At 42.9% G+C, this 20523-nt stretch overlaps 1 protein-coding gene across 1 annotated transcript in view; it reads right to left on the reverse strand.

The window, feature by feature from the left end:
• LOC110521446 (RNA polymerase II elongation factor ELL) overlaps positions 1 to 20523 on the reverse strand; it is a 40709-nt gene that overhangs the window by 7620 nt on the left and 12566 nt on the right. Inside the window, exons 2-6 of the mRNA XM_021598990.3 lie at positions 16473 to 16517; positions 11619 to 11740; positions 10470 to 10633; positions 9088 to 9338; positions 3865 to 3989 (exon numbers count right to left, since the gene is read on the reverse strand). Coding sequence (XP_021454665.1) covers positions 3865 to 3989; positions 9088 to 9338; positions 10470 to 10633; positions 11619 to 11740; positions 16473 to 16517 — 707 coding nt within the window. The remainder of the gene's footprint in view (positions 1 to 3864; positions 3990 to 9087; positions 9339 to 10469; positions 10634 to 11618; positions 11741 to 16472; positions 16518 to 20523) is intronic.

Raw genomic sequence — 20523 nt, forward strand, 5'->3', positions numbered from 1 at the left:
TTTCCTGGCAAATGTGCTGTTATTTCCCAGATGTTAAGACTACAAACCATTATAAAATAGCCTATTTGTGAGATTGACTTGTCATTTCAATAGGCATAGGCTACAGACTGATTGCAATTCAACTTTGCCATTGTTTGCTTAGACAAAGGCAGGTAGCCTATAGGTCTACTTCTCATTTCAGATTGTCTAAGCAACTGTAGACTATATGTAGTCAATATGTAAACTCAATGATTTAGCAGCTTGCTTGGTTCAAATTAAGATTTATTCAACATGAATAGCGAGGCGATTTTGAGGTAAGTGCTTGTGTTTCCCAAACCATGCTGGAATAGGCTACTGAGGATGGGGTCATAACTTTAAATCACTGAATTAAATATTAATGTATATGAAGTGAATATGCTTGTCAACAAAAGTATTTTGTTTTGTTTTTTAACTTGTAGCCTAATCTAATCTGACCGCTGTTACCGTCAACTGATCGGCAATTGCGATAGAGCTTTGATAGCTTCCAATTTATTTAACTAAACATGTCCCTTAATAATGGCATAATAACATTGAAGTTAGGCTATTTATTAAATTGGTTTGCCAGCTACAGGTAGGCTACACAAGTGACAAATTGATTTGCAATGACTTCAGTGATATCGTCATTTCAACATATGTATTGTATCAAATGGTTACTCACAATGGCATATAAATTAATAGGCTACTTGATGGCCAGAGGAAAATGTATCATTCTCCACATTTAATGTCAGTTTCATTGAGGACTTTTGTCAATGAAAAGAACCACGCAAGGGTGTTCCATAACTTCCACTTCAAATTCTCTCTTGGCCAGCCCCCGAGACCAAAGAATTGAGCATGTGTAAAACCCTTCGCTTTATATGGTTTTCCATGAGAAAAGTTGACATTGGAATCAACAGAATTTTGCAAATATATCCAATGCGCTCTAGAGCGCCTATAGTCGTTTTTCCTGTGCTTTGTAGCCTGATTTCTTGATGTGCATCAGTTCTAGCGCGTTAATGTTTTATGGAAGAAAGGTTGGAAATAGGTGTCTCCATAATGACAACGTGAACGTGATTGGTCGACAATCTGCTGGTTGAGGCGTTATACGTTCATTGGATCCATATCTCCTTTCTATAATATCTCTAGGATTTGGCACCATGCGATGCACCCCCCTGGACTAAAGGGGCAGACAAATAGGAAACATTTGCAAGACCCTCTGTTAAATTACACATTTCCTGAGGTAAGAATATCTTTAAAAAAATATATATATATATGATCAATGGCTCATTCGAGAGTTGTGACATCAGATAGTATTGAAATCTGACATGTATGATAGACGTTTTCGCGATCTTAAAGTCGTATTCTTATTAACTTCCAATGTAGCGAAAGACTTCATCACAGTGCTACATCATGCCGGACGGATTTCTACCTGGTTGAATACCAATAACTCACAGATACACATGAAAACATTAAATGACCCAGGTAAATCAACAGATCAGAGATGCACAAAAACAACATAACATTCAACAAACATTTTTGTTAAGGAAAACACTTCACTGCTGTCCTCGATTCAAAATAGCTCATGTGATTATAATTAGGCATATAAAATATTGTACATGTAAAGTGTAGTATAGCAGCAATTATTATTTAGGTAGCAGTGCCAGTAGCCTGTGTGTCAACAAGATTATATTTAAATGTATTTGTAACAGTTATTTACAAGATTTTGGCTCCACTTCTCAACACAGCAACACAATAAATGTAATTCCACATTTCAAAAGGGGGAAAAAAATTAATGTGAGATTCAAACCCTTTCCATAATCTGCGACAATTACGCAGAGCTAGGCACTACATAGAGCTATTTGACCAGTCAGTCAAGCATGAGATCGAGTTTAATTGGATGATATGGAATTTGAATCATATATAAAATCACCACCAGCTGTGCAGGTTAACACAGAGCTAAATCAGCCAGGTTATCGGCGGGGAACAGATAACAGTGTGTGCTCACGAGCAACTACTTTGACGGTTTTAAATTACTAATGCGCATTGAGATGGAGAAAAAAGTTTAAACAAACCTTTTCTAATGTTCTGTTAAGGGATTTATTTGATCAATAATGACTAATTATGTATACATTTCAATCAGGACTAACTAATCAGAATACGATTATGTTACTGTATAGATGTATGAATATTATTTTAATCCTAGTACTGAATATAATGTGTGTAATTATAATCAAGAATTAGAACAATGACTGTCTGTTCCTTGGTAGAAACAAATTAACTTATCGTCAGACTGGCTAGAATGCTTATCTACACAGGAAGACCTTGGCTCGGTCATAAATGATCTAAATTGGAGGGAACGATGCAGGAAGACTTGAGAACTAAACTGCCATTGTACCGGAGTGGAGGAGAGACGCGACAGTTCGAAACCTAAATGAAGTCATTTTCAGTTTATAACCTGTTGTAAATTGTATCATGTTCAGTACTCTCGAGAATAAACGCTAGTGCTTGATTTTGAGACTGGTCTCCACGCATTTTATGCAAATAAGTTTCTTACAAATCCTTAGAAATGAGCTGAGTGTATTAATTTAATTCCTCTAACATGTTCACAAGTAGAGCCCCATTGAGTTGGCAAGTCTGCAATGAAACTAGTACTAGGTGGTTGTGTTAATTCATAGCACCAACTCCAAGGTTAACTCTATTCTCTGTTCCAATGGACCTGTGACATATTGGCACATGACAGCATTATGGTGGCCTTGCTCTACATTGTTATTTTCCTCAACTCAATGCCATTCAGTCTCAGACAGATACAAATAAAACTGACCTGGTTTAACACAAGTCAGACATCATGAACAGATCATTGACAAAGCCTTGGGTGAGATGTTAAGTTACAGTTGCATAAAAAAATAGAAAGTGTGTAATGTGTACATAAACAGAAGGTTATTTGTGTATGTTGGTAGTGTGGACAGTAGGGGGCAGTGGGATACACTGGGGAAATCTCCAAACCCCACCCCGACAGAGAGCAAGTGGTAGGGAGGAGAAAGAGGGAGAGAAAAAGCGAGAGTACGCTAGAGGGGTGGGGAGAGCAGACTAGGGGAAAGGCTAGCTGCTGTGCTCTGGTCAAGTCCCAACTGAAGACGAGCAAGCCCAGGCCTGGACCTTGGACCAGTGCCACCTCACACATGGATCAGCATGTGCTGGAACAGTGTTGCATCACAGGCCTTCCGATCATTTTGCTCACTACTCTTGCGTGACTACAGCTGGTGTTCAAACTTTAGGGGAGGGAGGGTGGTCAGCTCATAAGCTAGCCAAGCTTAAAGTCCAGTCCAAAAATACATATGGTTGAAATATATTGCTTTGGGATGACTTCCACAGAAACATTGAATAATTGAGTATGTGAAATATTCCCTGCTATATTGAGTCCAACAAACTTTGGGTCAACTCCGTAAACCCAGCTAAGACCTCTGCAATGCCTGCTCTAAATTTAGCTGGGATGTACATTTCCTCTACTGCCCCAGATCTTAAAAAACAGCTTTTTCCACTGGGTCCCACCAAGAAAAAAAGCCAGCTAGTTCTGTCAACAAAACAGGGCAGAGGGAATACTCAGAGCAGGGATCCACACAGAGAGAGCAGTGCCTGGTTTCAGACTAGAATCTACTATTCCCTGAGCATACCTGGAGCTCCTGGGATTCTATGGAAGTTTGTTTAAACCAACACACAAAGCAGAGGTGATAAACTCCAGAAACCAAAGTGGGGATGATCCCATTATTGCTGGTTTATGCTGCTGGCAGTTATTGACATGTGGAGCTACACACAAAAGCATTGGTTTAATATGGCATGCGGTATAGTAATATAGCACCAACTAGCACATACCGAACAAGGATCCGCTTCAGAAGTTGCTGGTCTCCCTCAGTGTAGCCTGGCCAGTCCTTCTGAATGTCCTTAAACAAAGAGTCCTTCAATGTGAAGGTGTTGTCTCTCCCATTTAGGTTAGCCACCTAGAGACAAGCGACAGCAATCAGTGTATTACAATAATGCCATGATGCAGTATTCTGGAAGAATGTATTTCCTAAGCCTGTTCAAGAAATATACCATTATTAAATACCCTGCACCACTGGCAGTGACTGACTTGTTTTCAGTGGGCTTCAGGGCCAGCTAGGACTTACCTGTAACTACAGGCTAAGCCCTGGCTCTAAGTGTCTTGAAGGCTTGGGTCCTGTGACTAATTTATCAGTTGTGGGACAGAGCTCAGAAGGGCCCTCGGTTTGCCAAGGTCCAGCATACCCAACCTGTTGTGAAAGGCACTCTACCTTATGAGCATGGGTGTTATAAGATGGGTGGCACCAGCCTGAAATATGATTGACCCCATGTGAATTGGGGAGAGGGGGCACTAAGGGTGGCCAGAGCGCTGTCAATCTGGCTCAGATTAGAGAGAAAATACAGTGCGTTTGTTCTGGCAGTTTAGTGGGCTGGCTTTGGGACCAATGTTCCCTCTATTTCCAGCACCGAGCAAATTTCAGGTCTGCTGAGCACAAACTTGGATGTTTTGAAAAGTCAGTGCAACTTCCAGTGTGGGTTCGTTGTGAGCACAGAGGCTGTACCTGCTTTAAATTAAAACTAACTAGGGTTGTCCCAACTAAAAATAATCTTGGTCAACCAAGAGTCGTCTGTTCTTTCGACCAATCAATTGGTTGAAATGTTCAAACGTGTATTTTTCCATATATAGACATCCTATGTGTTTTATTCAAATTAACTATATGCACTGAGCTTGTATGATGTTTTAAGCGAACTGTTCAATTAAATAATTAAGACACAAAAATGACTAGATTTAGTCTGACCGCACTGACGAGCAACCGTTGTATCTCTTCCCTGCTGCAGCGACCACCACAGAACATCAACAGTGTGTATCGTGCTGCTGAAGCTGCATCATAATTACAGCCATTTCTGACTGAGAAGTTGTTACAGAAATCCCTAATTTGTTTAGGAAAAACAATCCCTATTCCCTCAACCCTTGCTCTCTTTACGTGATGTATGCAGATGACCAATAGGGCCTGACCTATAGCATATCATAATCACATAAATAAATCGATTATAACAAACTCTGAACACATAACAGCAAAATTAATGCATAGGACTTGACAAATAAACCTGAAACGGAGGAATGTTTACTGGTTGCTCAGGAGGTAAAGGGGAAGTCAAATGTGTGGAAAACAATTGACTTGTGGAAAATACTGATCAAGAAAAAGGAGCAAGTGCTGCATCCATATTAGGTGTGTCAAACAGGTGCTGTTAGATTACAATACAACTTTTGAGCGATTGGAACAATGTAAAAAAAAATAAAAAAAAATAAAGCGTACCAGAGAGGCTGTTAATTACAGCAAATACTAAAAACAGTCATTCATTTGTGAATGTAATTTCTGAAATGGAACAGTTTAGGCCTATTTAATATTCAATGGTCACTTTGCTTTTTTTAATTAAAAAAAACAAATGCTTTGATTGCATTTCATATCATGAATGACTGTATGCGGTGTTATGACGAACTAAAAATGAATGATTGATACAGTAGCCTATAAAAGTATTGAAATATAGACCTAACTAAGTTACGGTATTAAGAATTAACAGGATGTGCTCTTAGGCCTACAGCTTGATGGTGGTTATACAAGGATGGGTGCTCCCAAGCGGCGCAGTGGTCTAAGGCACTGCATCCCAGTGCAATACCTGGTTCGAATCCAGGCTGCATCACAGCCGGCCGTGATTGGGAGTCCCATAGGGTGGCGCACTATTGGCCAAGCGCCGTCCGGGTTTGGCTGAGGTAGGCAGTCATTGTAAATAAGAATTTGTTCTAAACCGACTTGCCTAGTTTAAAAATATATATTTAAGGCTGCTATGCTAAGCCTATTAATGATAATGAAATGAATTATCATTAGCAATAACAATAAGGAGATCAAGGTTATAATTATTATGAACAGTGTAAACACAAATTTAATTATAAATATTACCAGAGAGGCTGGTCTAACGGAAAAAAAGTGTGAAGCCTTTATTACAGCATAGCAAAGATTAAAAACAGACTCATTTGTGGTTGCCTGAGGCTTGGTGCTCACAGAGCCAGTAGGCTATTAAACACACAAACAAGCAACTGAAGCAGGATCTGTCTTATTTTAGTAGATAAGGATGATTTATAAAGCCAGGCACATTTAACAGTTAGGCTATTGATTAAAGAACTAATTAAGTTGGGGTTTCCTCTCTCCTCACTTTTCTTAGACAATTAAGGCAAGGGCTGTTGTCTCATCTCAATAACTCCGCTGCCGCCTCCGGTGCATTGTTCTCAATACCAATATGCTGGATACCTTTGCTATTATGCACATAGCAACATGGTCTAGGAAAAGGCGCCAATTCAACAGCGCACCGACGTGTTTCAGAATCGCTATCCAACGCGGGAGAAAACATGTTATTTGTTGCACCATTGTTCTTACATATAACCATATAAAATTCAGTAAAACAGAAACGTCCCCTTTTCAGGACCCTGTCTATCAAAGAATTAGTAAAAATCCAAATAACTTCACAGATCTTCATTGTAAAGGTTTAAACACCGTTTCCCATGCTTATTCAATGACCCATAAACAATTAACATGCACCTGTGGAACGGTCGTTAAGACACTAACAGCTTACAGACAGACAGTAGGCAATTAAGGTCACAGTTATGAAAACTTAGGACACTTAAGAGGCCTTTCTACTGACACTGAAGAACACCAAACAAAAGATGCCCAGAGTCCCTGCTCATCTGTGTGAATGTGCCTTAGGCATTCTGCAAGGAGGCATGAGGACTGCAGATGTGGCCAGGGCAATAAATTGCAATGTCCGTACCGCAAGACGCCTAAGACAGCACTACAGGGAGACAGGACGGACAGCTGATCGTCCTCACAGTGGCAGACCACATGTAACAACACCTGCACAGGATCGGTACATCTGAACATCAAACCTGTGGGACAGGTACAGGATGGCAACAACTGCCCGAGGTACACCAGGAACGCACAATCCCTCCATCAGTGCTCAGACTGTCCGCAATAGGCTGAGAGAGGCTAGACTGAGGGCTTGTAGGCCTGTTGTAAGGCAGGGCCTCACCAGACATCATCGGCAACAACGTTGCCTAACCCAACGTCGCTGGACCAGACAGGACTGGCATAAAGTGCTCTACACTGACGAGTCACGGTTTTGTCTCACCAGGGGTGAAGGTCGGATTGCCGTTTAAGACATCCTCCTCCTTCATGTCGTACCCTCCTGCAGGCTCATCCTGACATGACCCTCCAGCATGACAGTGCCACCAGCCATACTGCTCGTTCTGTGCGTGATTTCCTGCAAGACAGGAATGTCAGTGTTCTGCCATGGCCAGAGAAGAGCCCAGATCTCAATCCCACGTCTGGGACCTGAGCACGTCTGGGACCTGTTGGATCAGAGGGTGAGGTCTAGGGCCATTCCCCCCAGAAATGTCCAGGAACTTGCAGGTGCCTTGGTGGAAGAGTGGGGTAACATCTCATAGCAAGAACTGGCAAATCTGGTGCAGTCCATGAGGAAGAGATGCACTGCAGTACTTAATGCAGCTGGTGGCCACACCAGATACTGACCGATACTTTTAATTTTGACCCCCCCCCCCTTTGTTCACGGACACATTATTCCATTTGTTAGTCACGTCTGTGGACTTTGTCAGTTTATGTCTCAGTTGTTGAATCTTGTTATGTTCATACAAATAGCAGGTGACAGTGAGAGGACGTTTCTTTTTAGCTGAGTTTACTATTTCAGTAGCACATGTCTTAGTGATGGACTGTGCCATCCCCACAGCCTCCACAATGGATCAGTCCACTCAGACAGGTGCCAATCAGACAGGTTTCTTGTACACAATGATCACCATTTTTTTGCAACTTGCTCGACTAAAGAAATCTCGGTCGACCAACAGCCTGTCGACCAAACCGGGTCAGCCCTAATTTTAACAGCGGCCAAGTAGACGACTGTGTCTTTGATAATGTAGGCCTACCAGAGTGGCCTACCATAAAAAACAATGCAGAAAATCCATCCCACAACATTTTAACATGGAAGTTGCTGTTCTATCCTTCAGCCTACATTATCAGCCAATGTGTAGTGTTCAATGAAGGCCTACATTCAATGAGACTTTTGAAAAAACATGCAGGGTTTGACATGAACCTGTCTATCCACTTGTCCTTCAGACAAGGTGGTGACTGAAAATGTTGTATTGTGTTTGATGCAAGAAACCACAATCAAATAAAATGCATTAATCATATACCATCATCACTATAGAGTATACGACAAATGTACGCTACTCTGCGTATTGGCTACTTAGTTTATTCAAGCCTGTCTAAAAATACAACAATACCCCTTTAATAAGACATAAAAAAGCTCTTGACTCACTTTTCAAAGAAGTCTAGGAATGTACACGTTTTGTGCTCTTGTAGGAAGCAACCACTCCCCCATTGTGACCAGAAATGAGCTATAACTGGAATAATAACTCATCAACTAGCAAAAAATACGAACATATGGCTACATGGAGCCTTAGTTTTAATCTAAAAAAAAGTGCATCTATTCCTGACCGCTTGTGCCTGTCAATGCAATAGAATCCAACTCCGACACACTCTGCAAAATCTCCTGCATTGTTAGTTTTGCATTAAGATTGGATGATATTTGGGTAGAACACCATGATATGTTACTCCAGAGATCGCAATATCATCGTTTTACTACGTTAACAGGGACAAGTGAAGTTCAATCTCATGCTTCTCTGCTCGGGCTGGCAAAGCCCATTTTTTATTGTTTCAATTGCGGTGACTAGCTTTAAAACTGCATAGAAATGCAGCCTTTACAACATTTCTTGGAGGGGGGAAGAAACCACTGAACTAACTTGAATATTTTCCCTATGTTAATTTTCAAATGAATTTATTTTAATAAATTAGGGCAGATACAAATTAACACAATGCATCAATTTTCAAAGCTATTTGTGATACCCCAAGAACCCATGACTGGTTTTTGGTCCCCCCCATTAAAAAAATGTCTAGAAAGCCCCTGCCTATGAGTCTGACTGACTTGACTAACCTGTTGCAGGAGGCTGTCAAGAGAGTCTTTGTCGAAGGGCAAGAGGCCGTCCTTCTGCAGGCGCAGGATGAGCTCCGGCTTCCTATAGGGCTTGAGGGCCAGCAGGTGGGTGAGGCGCTCCCTCAGGGGCCTCTGCTGCGCCGTGCTCTTTTTCCCCGTGCTGCTGGAGATTATGACAGGCCGCGACGTCCGCCGCGACGGAGCGATGTCAGACAGGCCAGGCGCTGGTTTCCGGATCTGCACCTTCTTACCTGAGAAAAGCAACATTGTTGTTGAGCCTTTGTGACATCTAATCATGAGAGGTTGGGATTGTTATGAGAAGTTCTAGGGTTATCTGAAGTTCTCTTCAACAGAGAAAAGAAAACACTCCTATCAGGGTGAACTTTATGAGAGAACCTACGTTGTCTAGAAAGTTACCACAGTACAATTAGTTGAACTAGCTGCTTCCTGGCAAAACAGCCACATTAATCAGACATCTGTGAACCTGTGATGGTGTTTGTGGTGACTGGGCAGTTAGTTGGTTCGTTTGAGTCAGAGACGTGAAGCTCTGAGCACCTAACCATCCGGCCAGCCCATTGGGCCCCACACAGGGATCCATGAGCATGCAATTATCCCTACGCTGTGAGCTCAGCCATTTTCACCAGAATTAAGGTCATACGGAGATAGAGTGTGACTAAGGCACAGCTTGGGACTCAAAATAAATTAAACCACACCGTTTCTGACTTCCTCTCCAACAAGTCAATTACAGCGTATTCTAGAAGCTTAAAAAAAAAATGCATAACAGAGATTATGGTGTTTCGGTTCTAGGTACACTTCTACTTCGTTTCTGTTCAGGGCTACTATGGTCTTTACTGAAGTGCAGCAGAAACAGTTTCAGTATGCAGCTCTCCTGAGACTAGTAAAAAGCCCACAGTCTGATGTTCACTTGAAGCAGCCATGCATGTCTCTGTGTGTGCGCGTGTGTTTTCAGTGTGGAAATACAATCTCTAGACTGGAGGCAGCTAGGATAGGAGGCTAAAACTGCCACTGGACAGGGCATCACTAGGAGGACGAAGAGCTGCTTGACTGATGCGGAAATAACACCATATTGAATTATAGCCTAGCTGATGAGCCTGCCACTGCTCTGGCTCACTGTCGCGGGACCCAAACACGCCCTAATATGAGACGGCTCACCATCAGCATTCACCCTGGATTTGAACCGACATGAGGGAAAGTGTCACAAAACAAAAACAGGAATGTAAAACCTCTTTCTAATACAGTATGCATACAGTATACATACATCCCTGACAGGGCTACAGGCCTTTTAAATTAGTAGCCTGTGTTCTGTTTGACTGAGGGCCTTACCACAGCTGAGTGTAAAGCGTAATGTCGAAGGGCCTTACCCACGTATCTCCCCCCAGGCTTGATGACGATCGCACCCCTGCTGCGGGTCTCCTCCTCTGCCTGAGCCATGCTTTGCCTGGCCTTCTGATAGGAGTCGTCTGTGGCACACACAGTGATCTTGTCCTGGATCCCACCCAGGCAGTCCAGCTGAATGCTCCCTTCACTGGGACAACAGAGGACAGGGTTACACAGAAACAAAGCCCTAGAGGTCAACTCACTCCCACGCTTGGGGAGATTCTCTTAGCTTCCCTACAAAAACCAAATGGCATTAGCTTACAGTTTGAGGAACATGTAACGAAAACAGAAACTAAATCAGTGCTTTTATTGCTAATTTTTTTTTATTTTTTAATGTAACAATTTAGCCTTTCTTTATGCTGCCCAACGCACCTTGCTGTGCTAATATTCATGACATACCACTGCCTTGAGTGCACCATCATTTGATTGTCTATTCAACTGTGGATTCCCACATTATCAAACCAATGTTGCATCAAATCCTATTCTTTCCTGGTTTTCCCTGCCTTTGATTCCTCCTCACATTGATGACGGTTTGGCAGGGGATACAACGGAATTGGCAGCCCTCAGTGGCTCTGCCCCGGGTTTATGGCGGAATTAGAGGCTCATGAGGATCCAGGTCGATGGGTGAACTCCAGCCGACCCAGTCTCTCATTAGAAATAGTTGAGGACATGGGTGTAGACAGTCAGAGCCAGGATTCAGTTCCTCTCCTTCCACCTCAATACGCAGACATCTGGCCCAATTCAATTAATTTGCTCAACATTTGTCTTTGATCAGACTGGGAGGCAAATAGGACAGAAAGCACACATGAGAGCAGATGGCACTCACTCTGCACCAAAGCCTGTGATCAGGAAGTTCTCCTCCAAACATTTATCAGAACTCTCCTAATCCAGTTCATCTCTTGACCATGTTAACAAACTCCTCCGTATGCAAACAAACAGTCACTCAATTTAGCCTGTCCAAATATATTTTTTCAAACCTACTGACATAGTGGAGTCATGGTAGCTTCATTCCAAAAAAAATTCATTTGAAATAAACTGTGTTTGCATGCATCAATGCTTATTATGCATGTATATGAGTGATGAATGTCTCATATGTCAAAGAGGATGAGGCCAGTGCCTCTGTGCTCACTCACCTGGTGATGTACTGCTGAATGCAGTCGAAACTTCCCTGTGGGTTGTCTCTACCAACATTGGACAAGTAGAAAGTAAACGTCCGCAGCTCATTTGGATTTTCCGACCGTGGTATTGAAATTTTCTGTGGACGGAGGAGAAAATTAAAAATCAACGGCCGACATTCTTCACGAGAGTGCATTTAAATTAACAATATAGGAAAGGTCATCCATAATCTGTTCCATCCAATACATCCAGCAGCTGATGTCACAGATTTAGAGAACAAATCTAAGTCTTGTTTGCTGAACGTCTCACTCAACCCAACTGTGTCAGTAGGGCGTTTGGGCCACCGAAATCCCGAACAGCTTAAATGCGCCTTGGGATAGATTCTACAAGTGTTTGGAACTATTTTGGAAGGATGCAACACCATTCTGCCACAATAAATACCATCATTTGGTGTTTTGTTTATGGTGGAAAACACTGTTTCAGGCACCGCTCCAGAATTGTTGAGATCTGTTGAGATCTGATGGCCGACACACACACCCTTTGGGAGCCCTCTTTCAAAGACACGGAGATCTCTTCTTCTAGCCATGGTAGCCCAAATAATGGGCAACTGAGAATTTTTATACATGAAGCATGATGGGATGTTAATTAACTCAGGAACCACATCTGTGTGGAAGCACCTGCTTTCAATATACTCAGTATCCCTCAATTACTCAAGTGTTTCCTTTATTTTGGCAGTTAACTGTATGTGTACTGTAAAAACAAATGTACAGTATAGGTAGGTGTCTATCAGGCTTGCATGGTGGCGATGTGGGAGGATGATGAGTAACAGGGTGAGGCTTGAGGCTAAAAGATGGGAATGCATAGCTGAGCTAGGCTAGTCTACAAGTCCCCACTGATCTGTGACATTCTGCTTGTTTAACTGGTAATGTAAGTAAATGTAACAAGCAGTAAATCGTTACACATAGGTATTTCTGAAGTAGTCAAGCCTGCTTAGCCATAATTGCTCTACTACTCCCACGTTACAGGTGTAGCTTCTAGGCAAACTTGGGAATGAGTGAAATTACCACCTAGACTACTGCCCAGCGCGGAGGCCTCTTAATCACAGGGTTCGTAGCTGGCCCACACATCTGAGGGAAAATAATTAGCCAAACACTGGGCTGCTTTTAAGAGACCCATGTGATGCAGATGTTGGGTTTTCTTGTAAAACGGATCCCGATTCCAGTATCACTATAGACAGGTGATGGTTGAGCTGTCAGAGTTCCGTTTTCAGTGAAACACCCTGTAATCTTCTTCAAACAACAGTGAGTAGGTTAAACTGGTAGTGAGAGTTTGGAGAAATGAAGACCGATTTTAAAGCCATATGCCTCTCTCCTACAATGGAAAACAAATTCTAGAATTTGGGCCTGGACTCCCATGAGGATTTTAGTTTTTTAAACCTACGCCTGCTGGGGTAGAGGGTAGTTGGCTATGTGAGCAAGTCTGACTTGTCTAACAGGAGTGGAGCTCCAGGCTTGAGAGAAGAACAGAGTGTTGGCTGGGGTAGAGCGAGGCATGGCAGGGGAGAGGGTGGTGTTGTTGGGAGTTCTGGCAGGCTTGCTGAGCAGGATGACCCCTGGCTTGGTCTGTTGGCTTCCTGCAGTGTTGGAGAGCTGTGACCCACTGCTCCTCTAACACACTGGGGCTGATATACTCAAAGACCGCTATCTCGGTCTCTCTCCCTCTCTCGCTAGCAGCCCAACTCGGTTTACCCAAGGTCCTAACACGTGTGGAGCCTGCAGGTGGCCAACTATAAATAAACACTGGGCTCTTGGTTATGTGAGACGCTCAGCCTCAGCTCCAGTACAAACCTGCCTTTTATGCTCCACATGAAGAGATCTAGCCTTTCACAGTGTGGAGTTATCAACCCATTGCTTTGTGTGTTTATAAGAAACTCTGAAAGGGATTAGACCCATTATTGTAATGTCCAATTGAGGTAGCCTGGATATTGCCTAGAAGAAAACAAACAGGACAATGATCATGCTTCCTCATTCAAACGTTCAGCTGAATATGATCCAATTCACCATTTCCTGATCATGCTTCCTCATTCAAACATTTCAATGAATATGATCAATTCACCACCTCCTGATCATGCTTCCTCGTTCAAACGTTCCACTGAATATTATCAATTCACCACCTCCTGATCATGCTTTCTCATTCAAACGTTTCAATGAATATGATCAATTCACCACCTCCTGATCATGCTTCCTCATTCAAACGTTTCAATGAATATGATCAATTCACCACCTCCTGATCATGCTTCCTCATTCAAACGTTTCAATGAATATGATCAATTCACCACCTCCTGATCATGCTTCCTCATTCAAACGTTCTACTGAATATGATCGATTCACCACTTCCTGATCATGATTCCTCATTTAAACGTTCTGCTGAATATCAATTCACCACTTCCTGATAACTGAGGTGACTGCAGATGTGCACACCAGACACCCCTCTCATCAGTAAGACTATGTCAATCTCACACACACAATTTACAAGGGTAGTGAGTGTATATGTATAACCTGTGATGATTAAGAGGCAGTGGGACTCACTGGAAGGCAAAGGAGGGGTGAGTCAGTCTGACACAGTACAGGATTACAGAGTCGGGCCCCAGCTGTGAATGTGGGCTGATTGAGGCTCCACGCAACAGATGCCCTGAACCCACTGCAGGCAGGCCGGGGCCAACCAACCAACAGTAATGCTGCAGCAATGGGCTACTGCTTGAGCCTACTGGCAGTTATCTATGGACACTGGAACTTCACATAGACGTTACAGTCAGGTGGTGAATTACTACCCTCTCAAAAATACTTTATCAACATGAAAACCAGCGAGCCTCAAACCCACACTACAACCAGACAGGTCGGAAGCTGCCTTCTCTCAGAGGAAATGCCAAGCCAAAAGGATGCATTTTATTACCAAAACCTGCACTCAAATGAGAAACAGGGAGCATGGAGAGGGGTAGTCCATCCTCAACAAAAAGCTGAATGAACAGCACACTCCAGCGCACCCTCTCCACCAGACAGACACGGTCACCCACCCTACCCCCTCTTCCATCTGAAAAGCAAATGGATTTTAACAACTATTTCCAACCCCCTTTTCTCTCTGCCTCCAGCTCCCCTCATCTTTTGCACAGTCCTGCAAACAAAGCCTCTTTTCAGGCCAGGGACACTGGAGAGGACTGGCCCTTCACAGCAGCTCCTCCTTAGCGCTGTAATTAATGAAACAGCTGAGGGAGAGGCCGTGCAAAGCAGGGGGCATTCATCGCTGACACAAGCCTGTCCTCCTCGCCAAATACAGCCAGACATACAGCCTGAGGAACACTGACACACTGTCGTCCACCCACACAGGATGTTTACCATCCTTGGCCTGTTTACCTTTCCTGACTATTCTATGAGCTGGTTCTATTATGCCACCTTGACCCTGGAAGTGACTGAATGAAAGCTCTGCCAATATGAATGAATGTAAATGCTATGGTCACACTGAGCAGCCAACACATCATTTAGCAGCAAACCCCCTCACTCCCCCGCTCTCATTAGCATTCCGGTGAACTAATAGAACAGGTTCCTATCCGGCCCAGCCATGATTCAGCCATTAAACACATGCATAATTCAGCACTTCAAACACCCAGTAAAAACACCATATTTTCTAACCATCTGATCTCTCAAGTTGATGGGAGCAATTACTGATACCTCCCGCTCCCACTAGAAGCATGAATTGGAGGGGGGGGGGGGGGGGGAGACAGGCATCTGATGAAGATTTAAACTACCATATGAAAACGCAGACACTTTAAACACCCTCCAGCTTTATCAAATATTGGACTGAGGGTTTCAAGTTTTAATGTCATGTGTACAAGTACATGCCTTTATTGCAAGCGCTAAACCCAACAATGCAGAAATCAATATTAATGTAGTACTAAAAATAACATACGGTAGAACAAAAACACAAAAATAAGAAAACAGGGAATAAGCTATATATAGGGTCAGTTCCATTACCATATTTACAAATGGTTAATTAAAAACAAAAACATGGTTGTGCATTGCTTCAAATGAGAGAAAAGACTGTTCAAGACGTTTAAAGCACAATCCAATGGCACTGAAACCTCTCACTTTGTAACCACGTTAGACACTGGATTGCATGTGACCCAACTACCTTCTGTACACAGTACTGTTCAGACAGCTCGCTTAGCTTTAGCTTATCTAGGCCTAAACAGTACTTATTATCCAAACAATGTAAATCTACACCGCCAAACACTTCAGTGTAAATGTCACTAACAAATTGACTCACATTAGTGAGGGCTTGTTTGATGGAGAGATGTTGGACCAGCAGCGTTAAATGTCTGGAATGCATACAGTGCTGCTCATACTGAGAATGACAATGCTCGCCTTGAAGAAAATATATTTTTTCTACGGGCTAATTTGTACAGGCTGATGCTGTCCATAGTAGAAGAGCATGTGATGGGACTTGTCTGGGTAGTGTGTCCAGGCAAGTTCCTTGTCTCTCTGTCCGTCTGTCCACCATGCGAGGGGAATATCTAGGCCTGCTAGTACAGCCGCTCTCGTCCAGCTCAGTGCAGATGTAATTGTAGCCACGCATGTCGCTGCCAAAATATGACAGGAAATCTAATCCTGCCAGCAGCTCGCAGACAACACAGCTCACTGCAGCTACAGAAGCCGTCTAGTCAGTACTTGGTTATACACACACAGAACACAGTCCCTGAGTTAATGCTTTACCGATAGAAAAATGTAGTATGTGGTGCAAACTCATTTGCAGACAGTGATCACATAATTTTACTGCAAAATATAAAGAGTTGTTATTTATAACTGAAATGCACTTACCCCTTGGTTTCCAGTAAATCGGATCAGAGGTTGTGAAGACAGGTCCTGAGAGAGATAGAGGACAAATAAACAGTCACATTGAAAACTGATCCTACTGAACAAGTGGATTTAAATGGGTCAAACTTCATAGATCCTGCTTGGTGGGCAAAAAAGAGGACCGTTCAGTAAAGCCCATTCAGGAGACAGGCACATTAAACAGTATAAACACTGTGCATTACAATTGAAATCTAACCACATCCAAATGACCACTGGATTACTATGATGAATATTTAACTAGTCTAAACGTACAGAAACCAGATAAGTAATCTGGATAATCTAGCTGTCCTTTATGATGGGACTAATCTGTCAAGCAGCGTCACCTTTCACACAGCAGTAACAGGTGAGGAAGTAGTTGTTCTCCCATATGCATACTACTCACAGTGGACCGCTGCTTGCATGGAACATTTAAACATTTTTCCTGTTTGGATGAGGTAAAAGCCTTCTGTATTTCATATCAAGCACTCAGTTTAGAGTTTTTTCTCGAAATTGACTCGCTGTGCTGCTCCAACTAGCCTCCCTAAAATGTCAAGGCCTTGCCATCACTCAACATATTAAAACAGTCTTTAGAGGGTGACAGGATAGAAATGCAAAGCAGGCAGCAGGCCATCCACGTCAATCAGCTGCGCTCCCTTCCCTGTTTTCATATTTCACCTACATAGGCACACAAAAAACTCACACACAGGCATTTCCTGCAAAACAATCTGTACACAAAAAGAAGCATGCCAGTTGTGCTGCAGTAAAATAAATGTGTGGTGTCCTCATTTGTTTTTCCATCACTCAGACTATTCAGTGCACCGGTAAGCAGTTGGTACACTGCCAGCCAATCAGAATGGTGTTCCTGGTGCTGACAATTTTGTTGTTGATATTTTCCACTGTTAGCAGCCACCAGATGAGGCTCAGATAAATATGGTGAAGTTATGGGGGACAAACATAAAATAAATCTAAACTCCATAGATGTTTGCAAAGCACTTGCATAAAATCAGATGAGCAATGAGCATAGGACTTGCCTGATCAATGTACTCAAGAGCACAGCCAATCATATTCATTTCATAATGACACAGGCAGACTATTCACACAACTGAGTTGTGTGTATAGCCATGTGAATTACTGCACAAAAAGCCTAACACACAAAATGTTTTTGTTGTGACCAAATAGTTGTTCTAAGTAAAGTAACTTTGGTAAGTAACAACTTGTACATAAACTTTTATCCATAGCACTGCAGTTCTGGAACGTCATCAGTGTAGTCATCTACAAGCCTTACCGTGTCCGAATGTGTGGAAGAAAAATAAGATGGTTTAAGAACAGGCGCTGAACTCAAAACAAGTTACCCCTTTCACCTAAGGTAAACCTTTAAACCTATTGCACAATGGGGCACACTGCTAAAGAAGCCATGGTCTGCAGTACAGCAGACCACTGGGCACATCAGCATAGAGCTTACTCTATCAAGTCAAGCAGACAAAGCAATAAACACACCACTACTGAACAAACCATTGATTGCATGATAGGAGACTATACAGGAGCAGAACATGATTTACTTGAACAAATCAAAAGTTACTTGTCACATGCGCCGAATAATGCTTACTTACAAGCCCTTAACCAACAATGCCGTTAAGAAAATATTTACTAAATAAACTAAAGTTGAAAATAAAATAGAAAGGCACACAAAACAATGAGGCTATACACAGAGGGTACCAAATCAATGTGCAGGAGTACAGGTTAGTCGAGGTAATGTCTACATGTAGGTAGGGGAAAATTGACTATGCATAGATAATTAAACAGTGAGTAGCAGCAGTTTAAGGGGGGGGGGTCAAAGCAAATAGTCTGGGTAGCCATTTGATTAATTGTTGAGCAGTCTTATGGCTTGGGGGTAGAAGCTGTTAAGGAGCCTTTTGGTCCTAGACTTGGCGCTCCAGTACCGCTTGCAGTGTGTGGTAGCAGAAAGAACAGTCTATGACTTGAGAGACAGGTGTCTTGGGACAATTTTTTGGGCTTTCCTCTGGCACCACCTAGTATATAGGTCCTGGATGGCAGGAAGCTTAGCCTGGGCTGTACGCACTACCCTCTGTAGCGCCTTACAGGATGCCAAGCAATTGCTGGCTAGTCTAGGAGACTAAGCACAACATGTTTTCCACTAATCATAGCCAAGCTTCAAGGAGGAACATGCCTGACAACTCTGACAAGCAATAGAGGAAGTCCCTCTGGTTTCCTTCCTCATTGACACTTCTGGAGATCACATGTGAACCAGGAAGAGGCTAGCCTGCCCGGAGCACAGAGGAGCCTTTGGAAAGAGTAGGGTGACGCTGCCATTGAGCAGATGGTGGCACTGCAGAACATCCAACGGCTGACACTGAGCCCACTCACACTGGCAGATGTGAACATGGCACGTTGTGAACCGGGTAGCCCCCTGGTCTGTGGACTTTCCCATTAACCAATGTAAAATACAGGTTGAAGTTCTATACATTTATTTGCGGTCTGAAAGTGTATTCTAATCATGGATGACATTGTAGTTTCCTTACATTTTGCATTATTCCATTACAATGTTAGTTTACCTTTCTTTCCTCTCAAGTTTGTGTGGTTGTGCTCAAATCAAAACATGTAAAAGGAATACATTTCCTAAGTCTGAAACGGGCCCTATGTAAGTAAGGTGCCAACTGGCTGAACTCACTTTTTATGATGAATGCAATTGGGCATAAAGAACACAACGCACAATGTATCAAAACCAATTGTGACACGATGATTTGGAGTGGAATACGTGATGCAACATGAGAATTTCACAAGTAATTTCGAATCCCATAGTCATTGAAACATGCATGTCAAATTTCAGACCAACAGAATAGAGATCTTTTCCCAGTACAACCCTGGCCTTTACTGGCTAGTCTAAAACCCAGACCTAGGAACCTGAGCACTAGGTCTGGGGAGGATGTCAGATTCTATAGGACATTTGGAAAGGGGAACAATTTTTATCCAGGGAGGATCTTCTTCACAGACAACTCTACCAACAAACCATGAGTTCGGGTATGCAGGGCTTAAAATAAAGGCGGGAACTGTGCTCATGTTTAGCTAGGGTAACAAGCGAATACAGCAATAAAGTCACAGGTGACACGCCTCTCATTTCCAACTGACGCCGGAACTTCTACAGACATGTAAGCTGGAATATTGGTGCATTGCGGGAGGCAACCAGTCTGTAGAGAGACCATTTCCTGAGATCTAGTTTTACCCAGACCTGTGCTCAATCTGAACCAGCCAGCCATTCAATGGAGCCTGCACGTTCCGTCAACCCCACCACTGCAACGTAAAACAGAGTACCGAATTTAGCTCCCCCTCCCCCCCACTGACATAGTGCAACACTCAGCCTGTTCATTTGAATGGGCTGCTGATATGTCACTATTCTCTGGGACTGGAGCCAAGAATGTTCCACAGAGCTAACCGTAGGACAGAGTGTGGCTCCTGAACGGGCCATGGATGTTCACAAAACTGGAGAACGGCCACCAGCTGGTGTCACGCAAATAAGAGAAACCTCAACGAGTCTAAGCCCAAGATTATTCTGGGGCGTACCTTGGCATGACGAAGATGAAGCTAGAACAGAGAGTTGGGGTAGGGCTGGGCGATAAATATAATTATTTAGACTCATTCAAATATATGCTTCTGCGCGATTCCAAATGACTGTATCCAAGAATCAAGTTTTTTATATATATATATATATATATATATATATATATATATCACGCTGAGTGTTTATGACATGTTCTCATGTCTTTTTGGTCTTGTCTCCTTCGCTCCCTCTGTGCACCTTTCCATTTTCCCCAGTGATCTGTATATAATGTCTCCGCCCTAACAATGGGAGTTGTTTTCCCAAAGGCGGGAAGGCAGGCAGCAAGCTTATGTCTAAAATAAGCCCATAGAAACGCATTGGGCTTATTTTGGACACATTTTGGCGAGACACACACACACCCACCAAGCCCGTCCCCATCATTTAAAACAAAGATGAGAGATCACTTCTTCCTCTCTGACA

Source organism: Oncorhynchus mykiss, chromosome 4, assembly GCF_057628025.1.
Source record: "Oncorhynchus mykiss isolate SJ-2025 chromosome 4, ASM5762802v1, whole genome shotgun sequence".
Lineage (NCBI taxonomy): Eukaryota > Metazoa > Chordata > Actinopteri > Salmoniformes > Salmonidae > Oncorhynchus > Oncorhynchus mykiss.